At 44.5% G+C, this 10729-nt stretch overlaps 2 protein-coding genes across 2 annotated transcripts; both read right to left on the bottom strand.

The window, feature by feature from the left end:
- Positions 1-318: 318 nt before the first annotated feature.
- Positions 319-6458, bottom strand: ugcg (UDP-glucose ceramide glucosyltransferase). Its single transcript, XM_084687163.1, has 9 exons — positions 6195-6458; positions 5169-5313; positions 4573-4675; positions 4297-4398; positions 4079-4191; positions 3765-3943; positions 3556-3642; positions 3198-3384; positions 319-2155 (listed from the first exon to the last, which is right to left on the bottom strand). The coding sequence occupies exons 1-9, from the start codon at positions 6290-6292 to the stop codon at positions 1985-1987; spliced, it is 1185 nt and encodes a 394-aa protein (XP_084543289.1). The 5' UTR covers positions 6293-6458; the 3' UTR covers positions 319-1984.
- Positions 6459-7302: 844 nt separating this feature from the next.
- prdm8a (PR/SET domain 8a) lies at positions 7303-10686 on the bottom strand. The gene is made up of 5 exons (XM_084687356.1): positions 10606-10686; positions 9849-9930; positions 9463-9690; positions 9111-9330; positions 7303-8975 (listed from the first exon to the last, which is right to left on the bottom strand). Exons 2-5 carry the CDS (start codon positions 9849-9851, stop codon positions 8035-8037), a joined length of 1392 nt encoding a protein of 463 aa, XP_084543482.1. The 5' UTR covers positions 9852-9930; positions 10606-10686; the 3' UTR covers positions 7303-8034.
- Positions 10687-10729: the final 43 nt, after the last annotated feature.

The raw sequence follows: 10729 nt of genomic DNA, 5'->3' as shown, positions 1-10729 counted from the left end.
TTTGTGTTTCACGGGGCAAACTTCCCAGGCTTACACCACTTCCATTCCACCCCATGTACAGTTTATTGGTATCGGTTTACAATTATTTTTATTTTTTTTGCATCATCTTAACGACCTTAAGTCTCGTGGACCCACCCCGGTCTACTGGTTTGTCAGCTCTATTGGTGCAATGCCAGTTTCAGTTTGGTTTCTCCCACCGCTTGGTTCTCTAGGCGTATGGAAAAAAGGAAATGACTATGTTCATAAAGCTTTACTATTCCTCTTGCATCACAGACCCCCCCCCCCCCCAACGCTCACTACAAAACATGACAGAAAACATTTCATATAAAAACAAGTTAAGATATTTAACAACAAGTTTGTCCAGCCTTCTTGTTCACTGCTAACAGATTCAATACCTACCTACTGGTAGAATAAATTAATGTTACGCTGTGAAAATAATGGTATCAACCAAACTTCATAAATATACAGCCATATACAGGAAATCATACAATTTTGTGACAACACTTTACACATACTGTATGTCTTTGACAGTGTGGGGTTGGCCATGTGAGCTGATATGAGACAAGTTGCAGCATTGGGTAATAAAACCAGTCTCAGATGACAACGATAATGACTCATGATCCCATTCTTTCCAATGGTTCCATCTTGTTCCGTTCTGAGCTGCGTCATAACAACAAAAAAAACTCAAATCCACACAGTACTTCACAGTGTGATCTCCACACGCGTCATTACATGATTCTGCATCTGTCCTGCCCAACCCTGTTTGTTATCCACTCCCTAAATACTGCTGCCAGTTGTGGTGGGATGGTGGGGTGGATCCAGAACCTTCGACAAGATGATACATGTCTGGAATAATCCCAGGAGGGCAATATTGAAACAATGACATTAATGTGGTAACTCAACACCTTACCACCCATACACAAACACACACCATTCAAACCAAATGAAATGAGTAAGGCTAGAGGACTGAAGCATTTGTACAGTTTGGCTATTTCATACACCAAAATTAATTTGATATATATCTGAAGACACTGTAGAACACAGGCCGTGTCTTCGTTCAGAGCACGGTGAGAAATGGTAAACAGAGCTCAAGGTGACAGCCAGCAATCAATGAAGCCATCCGCCAACCAAGCAGCCAACCAGATAGCCTGCCAATCAGCCAACTGGACAGCCAGCTGACTCCCACCACAATGACCGGAGGAGGGGTTAGCCAACGCTCTACAGGAAGTGGCCATTCTGGATTGACCAATGAAAATGTGTCTGCAGTGAGGAAGGTGTGTCTAGGACACAGTAGGCTGTGGGGTTGGGGAGGGGTTCTTTTAGCTGTTCCTCTGGTGGATCTACGTGGATCTGGTGTATTTACATTGGTGAGGATTGAGGAACGTTATCCCTCTGATTGAGTCTGCGATCTGAACGTTCCAACATGCATCATTACCAGATTACTGGTCCTACATTTCCTAGCGGATAGACACATAACATTTCTACAATTACTAAGCTAAATGCTAAATCTTGACCCTAAGGATGATTCTATCCTAATGTCTGTTTGTTGACCTTTACTGGACCTCGAACACTGGGGTCAGACCACCCACAACAGAAAAACCTGCACTTCAAGCCAATAATCCTTCCTTCATTCCTTCCTTCTCCCTCTCTCACACACACACCATGTCCTCCTTTCTAACTCTTTATTCCTGTGTAGAAGGTTCTAAAGGATTTCTGCCTTCCATGTGAGGTTTCTTAAGAGCACCAATAACATAAATAACAACCTAACACATTTTAACACACAAATTAAAAACACTCAAACAAGGACTTCCTTCTCAGAGAAAGAAAAGAAAAAAAGAAAAAGATTCAACTTTCTTCAAGTTTATGTCTTCTCCATGGCAGCTGCCACGCTTGTCTGTGAGCGTGTCCTTCAGTGTGGTTTCCATGGAACCTTGGTTTCCATGGAACCTTGCTCCCATGAGTCCGAGCACCAGAACGGGTGTGGCTATACGTCCAGGATCTCCTCGGCGGTGCCGCCGCAGCGTAACCGGTATCGGCCGGTCCTCCAGCTGATGGTGGGGTCCCACAGCGCAGACAGGAAGATCTGAATGGTCATCGACTCTCTGATGAACCAGGCCACAGCATAGTCCAGCTTGGAGAAGGCTAGAGGGCCGCCCTGCAGGGGGACAGGGGTGGAGTTGGGGTTAGTTATAGTCCAGAGGCCTGTACTACGAAGCAAGTTCGACATACCTGGGATATATTTTAATGAGCGGGCTTTGCTAAGACTAACGACCGCCAACGCTCTAAGCCGCGTCTCGACAGTGGTTATCAACTCCTAAATTCATCCCTCATCTAGCCATGAGCACGTTCACTTAACAGAACATGGACTGCTCCTAGAAAATGGACAAGTCTACCACAGACGCATATTTTACACAAGATGAGCAAACTATAATATTAAATAAACCTGACACATTTTGAATGGAATCCAGGCTAAAAGCCCAACTGTTGCCGCTGCCGAAGGCAGCAAGGAAAGCTAGTAAAACATTTATAGGCTTTCCAATATCACGGCCCATCATTAAGGCACAAGTAGGCCTAGATCTGACCATGATTACAATTGTTTATTCCATTAAATGAATGTGTCACAGTATTCTCATGGGTGTAAAACTATTTTAGCCTTGTTCTTTTAGCTGCACGACACTATTAAATGTTTTTTTGAGCAAATAAGGAACAAATACAAAACATAATTCAAACCAGTAACTAAGGTTACTTACATGCAAATCATATAAAGGTCAACAAGTTATAAGGCTTTCCTTCTTTAATCAGTCTCTGTTAATAATAATAATGGTCTAAAGGCTACAAAGATACTCATCAGGAAAGCCAAAGTGTTTTGTCAGACACAAAGGATTTGCCCACTGAAGTCACCGGATGTTCTAGATAACAATTAGGACATTTTCCAAGAGAACTGATTAGTCAGTAGGAGATGCTTTCATACGGGTCGATCTGTTATCTATAACAAAACCTGCTCTGGAGCCGTCTAGGTGTGCAGCATAAGGTACCATGGCGACTTACCCTGGTAAGAAGTGAACCACTGTTGTGACACTGAAGACCCAGGGATAAACCTGAAGGTCCCTCGCTAACCCCAAATCATGTTTTGTAGCATAGGCCACAGGGCCCAATATAGTCCAGTGTGTGTGTGGGGATGTGTGTGGGTGTTTTACCTGAACTCCTCTTAGCTGTATGTAGTCAGCAACGAACCAGGCCAGGCAGTGGCACATGAAGAACACCATGATGTCCCAGCGGAAGACATGGTGGGCTGCCCAACCGATGATGAGGCTGGCCACAAAGCACTCGGAGATGGGCTCACAGATGGTGGCGGGCAGCATGTTGATGCGCAGCTTGGCCCACCTGGAGGGAAATGGCAGCGTCAGAACGGGCTTCTTCCACCCTGGGTACCACACGCACCCTACAGTGGTGTGGATTGTACAGTGCAGTACTGGGACTGGAGCTGGGACTATGGCGAGAAGCTGGGACTAGCAGGAACCACCAGATCCCAAGCCACTAGGGCGGCCAAGGTACCTGATCATTCGCGACTGAAACTGCGCGATGGAATAGGAGCCCGAGTTCTGCATGGCTACCTGTGTTGCCATCGAGAATTTCCATCCCCTGTAAGACCGGTGCTCCAGTTAGACATTGGGAGACACATGGTTTACATACAGGCACACACGGGAAATATGCGCACTCGTATGCAAACAAAGCAAGACGCGCACACAAACAAAAGCCCTCACCTGTCAGCTATGGCCTTAGCCATGAAGTAGTCCTCAGCGATGTACTGGGCGAAGGCAATGAGGCCTCCAGCCTGGTCCAGGACGTCCTTCCTCATGAGGCAGGACATCCCCGTCACACACTTGATCCCTGTCACGTTGGCTGAGATGTAGGAGCGTGGGTGGGACGTGCCGAAATACACCTGCAGCACACGCACACGGGGAAAAGGTTGTTTTTTTTGGGGGGGGGGGGGGGGTTTCTTTGTTGGTCTCATTAGCTCCACAGGACTCCTTCCCTATTCTAAGGTTCTACTCGTCTGCAAAGAAACTAAACTCACCTGTTCTAAGGTAGCAGCAAAGCCCTGCCTGTCGGCCACATATGGGAGACCATGAACCAGCCCCACCTTCTCAGTCATCTGATTAGCCATATCGGTTAAGGTATCCGGTTTCACTGTGGACAAACGCAAGGCACATTGAAACTGGTTTTCACAGAATTTTCCTTCGAGGTTTGGTTGCACGTAAGCCGTGGGGCGGGGCAATGGGATGGCTGCCTTACCTCGTATGCCACTGTCACAGATCCATACCAGGTCATACTTAGCACCTTCATACCCGGGCATCAGGTTGTTGATTTTAGGGTTGATGCCAACCTTCTTCCCCCCTGTATCACACAGTCAGTTTAGATGCAGAATAAACACTACATCTCTCTCTCACACACACACACAAGTAACAAACAATTACACGATAACCTACACCAGCACACATTCACACAAACACACACACCAAATAATAATACAGCCACTGTTTGGCGAGCGGAAGGTGGTTAGAAGCTTACCAATAAACAACCTGGCATCAACGTTGGGATATTTTCCCAAGAGCTTCTTGCACACGTCGATGGCTGGATCATCTTGGTCTTGAACACACAGCAGAATTTCATACTGAGGAGAGAATAGAGAGAGTGGGCATGGGAGTGGACGGGTGAGGAAGACAAAAGAGAGGAAGAGAGACAAAAGAGACTACACAGACTGACCAGTAGCATCTCTCTGAAGGTGTTACTGCAACGTGTTGGACAACTAGCTAATGCTGCAGCTTTCACTGGGCAAGGAAGCCAATCAGAGATGTGGGAAGTGTTGCTCTCTGTGTGTGTGTGTGTGTGTGTGTGTGTGTGTGTGTGTGTGTGTGTGTGTGTGTGTGTGTGTGTGTGTGTGTGTGTGTGTGTGTGTCTGTCTGTGTGTGTGTGTGTCTGTGTGTGTCTGTGTGTTTTCTTCTGTGAATCAAGGAAAAATTACATGGGTTTGATCAAACTCGAGAGAGCTTCTGTTGTGGAAGCCCTTTGATAACGACAAAAATTAAGTTGAAATATTTCTATATTTCCTTTTAAAATTACTTTGATTGTACATGTAGGGGTTTGTAATGCACATAGGTGTTTACCTTGGGATAGTCCAGCTCAAAGAAGGTCTCCAAGTTGTTGATGAGATTGGGGTCCACTCCTTTAAGTGGCTTCAGCAACGAGACACCCGTTAGTTTACTGTAGGGCTGTTTGTTCTCAGGCGTCTTCTTATTGAGATGGAGGCGGCTACAAATATTATAAAAGGAGAGAGGGAACTTGATTCACTAGAGACCTACCTTTCACTCACTGCAAGATCATTTTAGATACTATTAAATAGATGTTAATGGTTAGCCAACGGGATGATGGTCTAACTGAGTCAGGATTAACATTTTGATTGTGTAAAGGCTGCAATTTGACAACTGCGATAATCTAAAACCGATAGATTAACTAGGATAACTTCCTTGGTACATCAGAACTGTTGAGGGTTTGGCCAAGGCACACATCATCCTACACAAAACATTTACCAGTTGGGATGGTAAATACCACTGGCAGAACTAAATTGCTAGCTAGCTAGTTAACCAGACGCTAACGTTAGCACAACTATTTGAGCCTAGCTTTATAAGATATTCCCTTCATGTTGACAAAGATGCAACAATGTAGGGAACAACATGCATTTAAATCAATTGATGTGTATGTTTGGCATTAAGTTATTTATTTATGATATTGTATAATAATAAAGTCGATTAAGGGACAAACGTTGTAATACGTTGCTAGTTAAAAAAAACGCTCATGCCATCACTGATCGTGTGACCACGACCACCGGAGAGATCCCACTCAACTAGTCGCTATTCTGCCTAGCTAGCTAGTTAAATGGTTCTACATGGTTGGCTAGCAACCAAGACAAGATCCCCATATAGCCTAGCTAGACTAACTATGTATGTGTTATGCGGAGGTAGATCTTTTCGTCAACAAAACAGAGTACATGCCCTATACAATTAAGATTTTAAAAACAGGTTCAGTAGCTACCAGCATCTAATGTGTTTATATTGGTAGCTTAGGTTAACAAGCTAACTAACGTTGGTTAACAGTCATAGCTAACCCAGCTATCGTTAGGTGCCGATACTTACACATAGATGATGGACATGAAATGCATGAGCCACAATACAAAAAATAAAATGAAGCCAAAGATAGAGAATCCTTGCATGGCAAGTTCCAGAAGGGCCATGATTGGTATTTTGTGGAGAGATTTAGGGTTCTAGCAAACGACCGAGCTTATCCAAACAGCCTCAAGCTAAGCCACCGGTTAGCCACCTAGCTGTCAACCCGACTGACAGCACAGGGCAGTAACTGTGGCCTCTCTGGCTCTAGTCTGTGTAACATCGAAACTTCCGGTGGTGTGGGCTGCGGTATTGGAATTTCAAAATAAAGTGTATTTGTATGTCTACTGTTTGTGCTTGTGTTCAGCTGTCTCCTCGCAAGTTACAATGTCAACGATACCAGCAAAATACCATGTCAGTGGTCAAGATGTTGAGGGGACACATTAAACGAAATAACTGAAATAAGTAGCACGAGGCATATGGTAACAAAGATACATAACATAAATAGCACACCATAGAGGTTTTGATTATGGTTTTGGTAATAAAGACGTGTTAGGGAACAGGAAGAACAATGTTCATTGAGCCATGAATAACTTCCTTATGAGAAGCAAAGTTCATTTTCGAGAAAAAGGATCTTCTGGTTTAGATAGATCCATACAGAAACAGATAGATAAATAACTTGCTTTGTAACAATAGATAGTAGGTTAGTCTTACACTAGCCCGTATGCTGATAAATAAATAAATACATGCATTCCTTTTTTCTACAAAAGACACTTGGAGAAAACTCCTACATGGTGAGGGTCCCAAGTCTGGGCCTCCAGGGAGTTCGAATTGAATTTTCTTGGCTCAATTTGTATGTGATGTGTCAAAAATGTATTTATGTTATTTATATATATGCAAAATGTATCCAGGAAAAGCTACAATCAGTCAAAAGTGGTAAGAGGTCAAATACCTATCAGGTGACTGCGTTTGTTTCCAAAATGTCCACTAGAGGGAGAGCCATAACTCTCAAATGGTACCAGTAAATGATGGCTGTGGTCTCTTTTGTAGAGGCTATTCACATTTTTATTTTATTTTAAGTATATTCAACAATCCCACTATTCATAACCAAATCAATGAATGAACTGTGTGAGTAATGTACCTTCAGTACTTTTTATTTACATTTAGTCATTTAGCCGACACTCTTATCCAGAGCGACTTTTTACAGTAAGTACAGGGAAATTCCACCCGAGGCAAGTAGGGTGAAGTGCCTTGCCCAAGGACACAACGTCATTTGGCACAGCCGGGAATCAAACCGGCAACCTTCTGATTAATAGCCCGATTACCTAATCGCTTAGCCATCTGACCCCCCTTATGAGATAAGTGGTGTGTAAGTCAGGTTTACAAAGTATTTCCTCATGCAGCCTGCAAGTTAATTGCTAACCAAACTACGCAGGCCAGCTCCACCGATCTCATCACATTTCGACACATCGATTATGTCATTGTCTTGCTTAAATGGAGTTTCTGTTGTCACAGCTCTGCATTTTGTACGTTTCTTAAAACTTTTCATAAATGTATCTGAATCAATGTATGCAACACATTATTATAAAAGTAATATGTAAAATACATTATATATTATTAATCTTGCATTAAACAAGTATTCAACTGAAATTGTTCTGTCTTTGCATATCCAGTAGACATCAAAGAAATGCAGGAACTTTACTGAACAGAAAAGTAATACAGTACAATACTACTCCGCTTTATTTTATAATTATTATAATTAATTATATGAAAACATCCATATTTCTTACAAAACGTTCTTTTTTCTTTTTTACTGTACTGTACTGTCTAATACAGAACTAGTATGCAATGACACTTCACAAAAAAACATTCAGGTATGTGCAACCAGGTGTCTTGCCAGGTGGTGACGCTGCTTGAACACTTCCCTGCAAATGGGGCAGCTGTGGCGCTTATCCCCCGTGGGGATTTTGTCCCCTCCAGACCTGGCTGAAAACACCCTCTGGTGGTTGTGGACAGTCCTCATGTGGGCCACCAGGTCGGAGGTGAGTCGGAAGGACAGGCTGCATCTGGCGCACCAGTTCTGACCCTGCAGCCGGAGGGGGGAAAGTGACGGAGAGAGGAGAACATGAGGGTCGGGAAGGGCCTGTGCCTGGGTGCGGAGGGCCTGGGTCTGGTGAAGGAGGGCCTTGGCATGGAGCTGGGCCTGGGTCTGAAGGAAAAACCCTGGGGCCTTGGACCAAAGGGATGTGCTATTGGGGTCTGTTCTAACCAACAACAGGGGGGCCTGGGGGAAGACAGAAGCGGGGGCTGGGTGTGGAGGTTGGGAGAAGGCACTCCTGCTCTCTGACAAAGTGTCCAAGCCTTTGATAGGTTGGTGAATAAATGAGCTTGCTCTGCTCATGCTTGCAGCATAATGTTCTCTTGTGGTCAGTGATTCTAGTACCATTGGCTGCTGCAGGTCACAGTGGATCTCATCCTCCTCTACCTTAAAGTGTTTCCTTTTCAGGTCCTTACTCTGAGCCACCGTGGAGTCAGCCTTCCTCTCCATGTCCCTCGCTAGGTTGTGGAAATCCATTCCAGGTTTGCTTTGTAGAGTTCTCCCCTTAAGGGAGGATGAGGACTCAGGCTTCGCTGCATGGGAAGTATAGTCTTTTGGAGCAGGATTGACAAAGTCTTCTTGGCTAGGTGAGTTGTGTTGATGAAGGCTGTTGGATGTCATTCGCTGGCTGCACAGGAACCTTCTGTGGGCCAGGAAGGGGAACTCGGACTCAAAGCTCTGGTTGCAGTGGGGGCAGATGTATGGAGGGGCACCTTTAATAAAGAGATCTAGATTGTTAATCTTAAACAGTGGAATTACAACATTTGTGAAATCTGTGGAATGTGCGAAGGCTGTTCTAAAGGCAATAGGCCAATGTCATCTTGAAATAATTAGCTTAGTAGGCGTACCTTTTCTTTGCACCAGAAGTGGATGAAGGAGTAGCAGCTTGGCTAGGTCCCTGCTGTACCAGACCAGCAGTTCCTCATCTTTCTCTATCCTCCTCAGGGCTCGATAGAACAGCTGGCCGTTTTTCAAGTATGCTTCCAGGTTTTGCTCCACGGGACACCGGGCCGACTGGACGAGGCGCAGCCACACCAGACCGTTCGCGCGCATAGAGGTGTGCACTTGCTGCCTCAAATATAAGAATCCACTTGTTAGACGCGATCCCGTAAAACAGCGCCTTGTACTACCAGAGTAAATTGTTTTTGCCATTTAAAACAAAGACGTGCAAATGATTTAGGCATCGGGTAGTTTCCTCACCTTTATGATATAAGGCGACGTTCGCCTGTCCATACATTTGAGAGCAATGAAAGCGATGCTGTCGTAAGCGGAGGTGTGTTGCAGTTCGCATGGCCCGAATACAGCGCTCACCGGGATTTCACATGTGGTGTGGACACGCGTAAACATGTCCGTTAGCCACTGTTGCGCAGTCCTCGCCTCGTCGCGGGAAAGTTCTTTGGGACGAATAGCAGATGCCTCAGTTGTCTCCTGTGAATGATGATAATGTCGTCAAATGTTTACTTCACAACAGAGTGTACAAATGCGTGTTTGGTAAACAAGTGTTTGTTGCTCAATGACACTACATGCGTAAAACTTCTCCATAGAAAATCAACAGTCCAGTAGCCTAGTGACAACCGGGCCCTTACCATTATGCTAAAATCTCCTCTCAGGCTCGGACAGATTGCAGTCGGCGTCTTGCGTGGAGTGTGAAGATGAGCATAGAACCTGCTGTGTGAGGAAACAGGGGTGAAGAGAAGGTTTTATAGGGTAATCTGCTGCAATGAGTTGTGACAACTCACCGCCCCTCCTTCATCTCAGATTAGATGACACTAATAATATCTGACAATCAGAGGGATTAATAAAAGGGACAGTAAAATGAGGTCAGAATGAGAGTCAGTCACGGAATGCAAACGCCCCTGAATAAAAAGCCCACTCACAATCAATCACAATTAGTCGACATGCAGCGGTAACGATGAACCTATGGTGTGAGTAGCCCTAAATGTAATAAAAAATAAAATAAAAAATGGTTCATATAGGACTAGGCCTATAGTGTGACATAAATAGACTACAACTCGTGAGAGTTGTTAAGTCATTGGTCCTGCCTGTCAGAATCTATTTAATAGTCAGGCTTTGTTGAATGCAATCGAGGTAAAAATGTATTTGGTGACTGCGGGTGAAGTTCTGGTGTGCACACAGAAAGGCTTTCCCTCCGGCTATTAGTCTTGAGTGTAAAGCAGGCTAAATAAGGTTGGTTGAATAACGCTGTTTCTGCGACCTCCGGCCATATCGGTTCATTGACGGGTCACCAAGATGCACGTTTCCCCATTCGACAGTTGGCACCCGACGACCAAGACAATTTTGTCACATAAATTGAAAAATAATGTGACAACATAATAAACTCACGGACAATCCCTTTCTGTATGTGTAATAGTCACATCTTGAAAATGTTTCGCGTGCACAGTCACAGAGAACTTCGATGAATGAGATCTGTGATGTTTGAAAGACGCTAAAGAGCATCTGTGCAGTG

The sequence above is a fragment of the Hypomesus nipponensis genome, chromosome 22 (genome assembly GCF_054491055.1).
Source record: "Hypomesus nipponensis isolate SF chromosome 22, ASM5449105v1, whole genome shotgun sequence".
Classification (NCBI taxonomy): Eukaryota; Metazoa; Chordata; class Actinopteri; order Osmeriformes; family Osmeridae; genus Hypomesus; species Hypomesus nipponensis.
Note: the sequence above shows the minus strand (reverse complement) of the source record. Positions and strands in the feature narration are given on the sequence as shown.

Excerpts from the sequence above, each read along its gene's own strand:
- ugcg (XM_084687163.1), bottom strand. The coding sequence starts at position 6,292 with ATGGCCCTTCTGGAACTTGCCATGCAAGGATTCTCTATCTTTGGCTTC. Across the intron at positions 5,314-6,194 it reads TTCATGTCCATCATCTATGT|CCGCCTCCATCTCAATAAGA; the intron begins GTAAGTATCGGC and ends TAATATTTGTAG. Across the intron at positions 4,192-4,296 it reads CTGTGACAGTGGCATACGAG|TGAAACCGGATACCTTAACC; the intron begins GTAAGGCAGCCA and ends GTTTGTCCACAG.
- prdm8a (XM_084687356.1), bottom strand. Across the intron at positions 9,331-9,462 it reads CGTCGCCTTATATCATAAAG|CAAGTGCACACCTCTATGCG; the intron begins GTGAGGAAACTA and ends TATTTGAGGCAG. Across the intron at positions 8,976-9,110 it reads ACTTCTGGTGCAAAGAAAAG|GTGCCCCTCCATACATCTGC; the intron begins GTACGCCTACTA and ends TCTTTATTAAAG.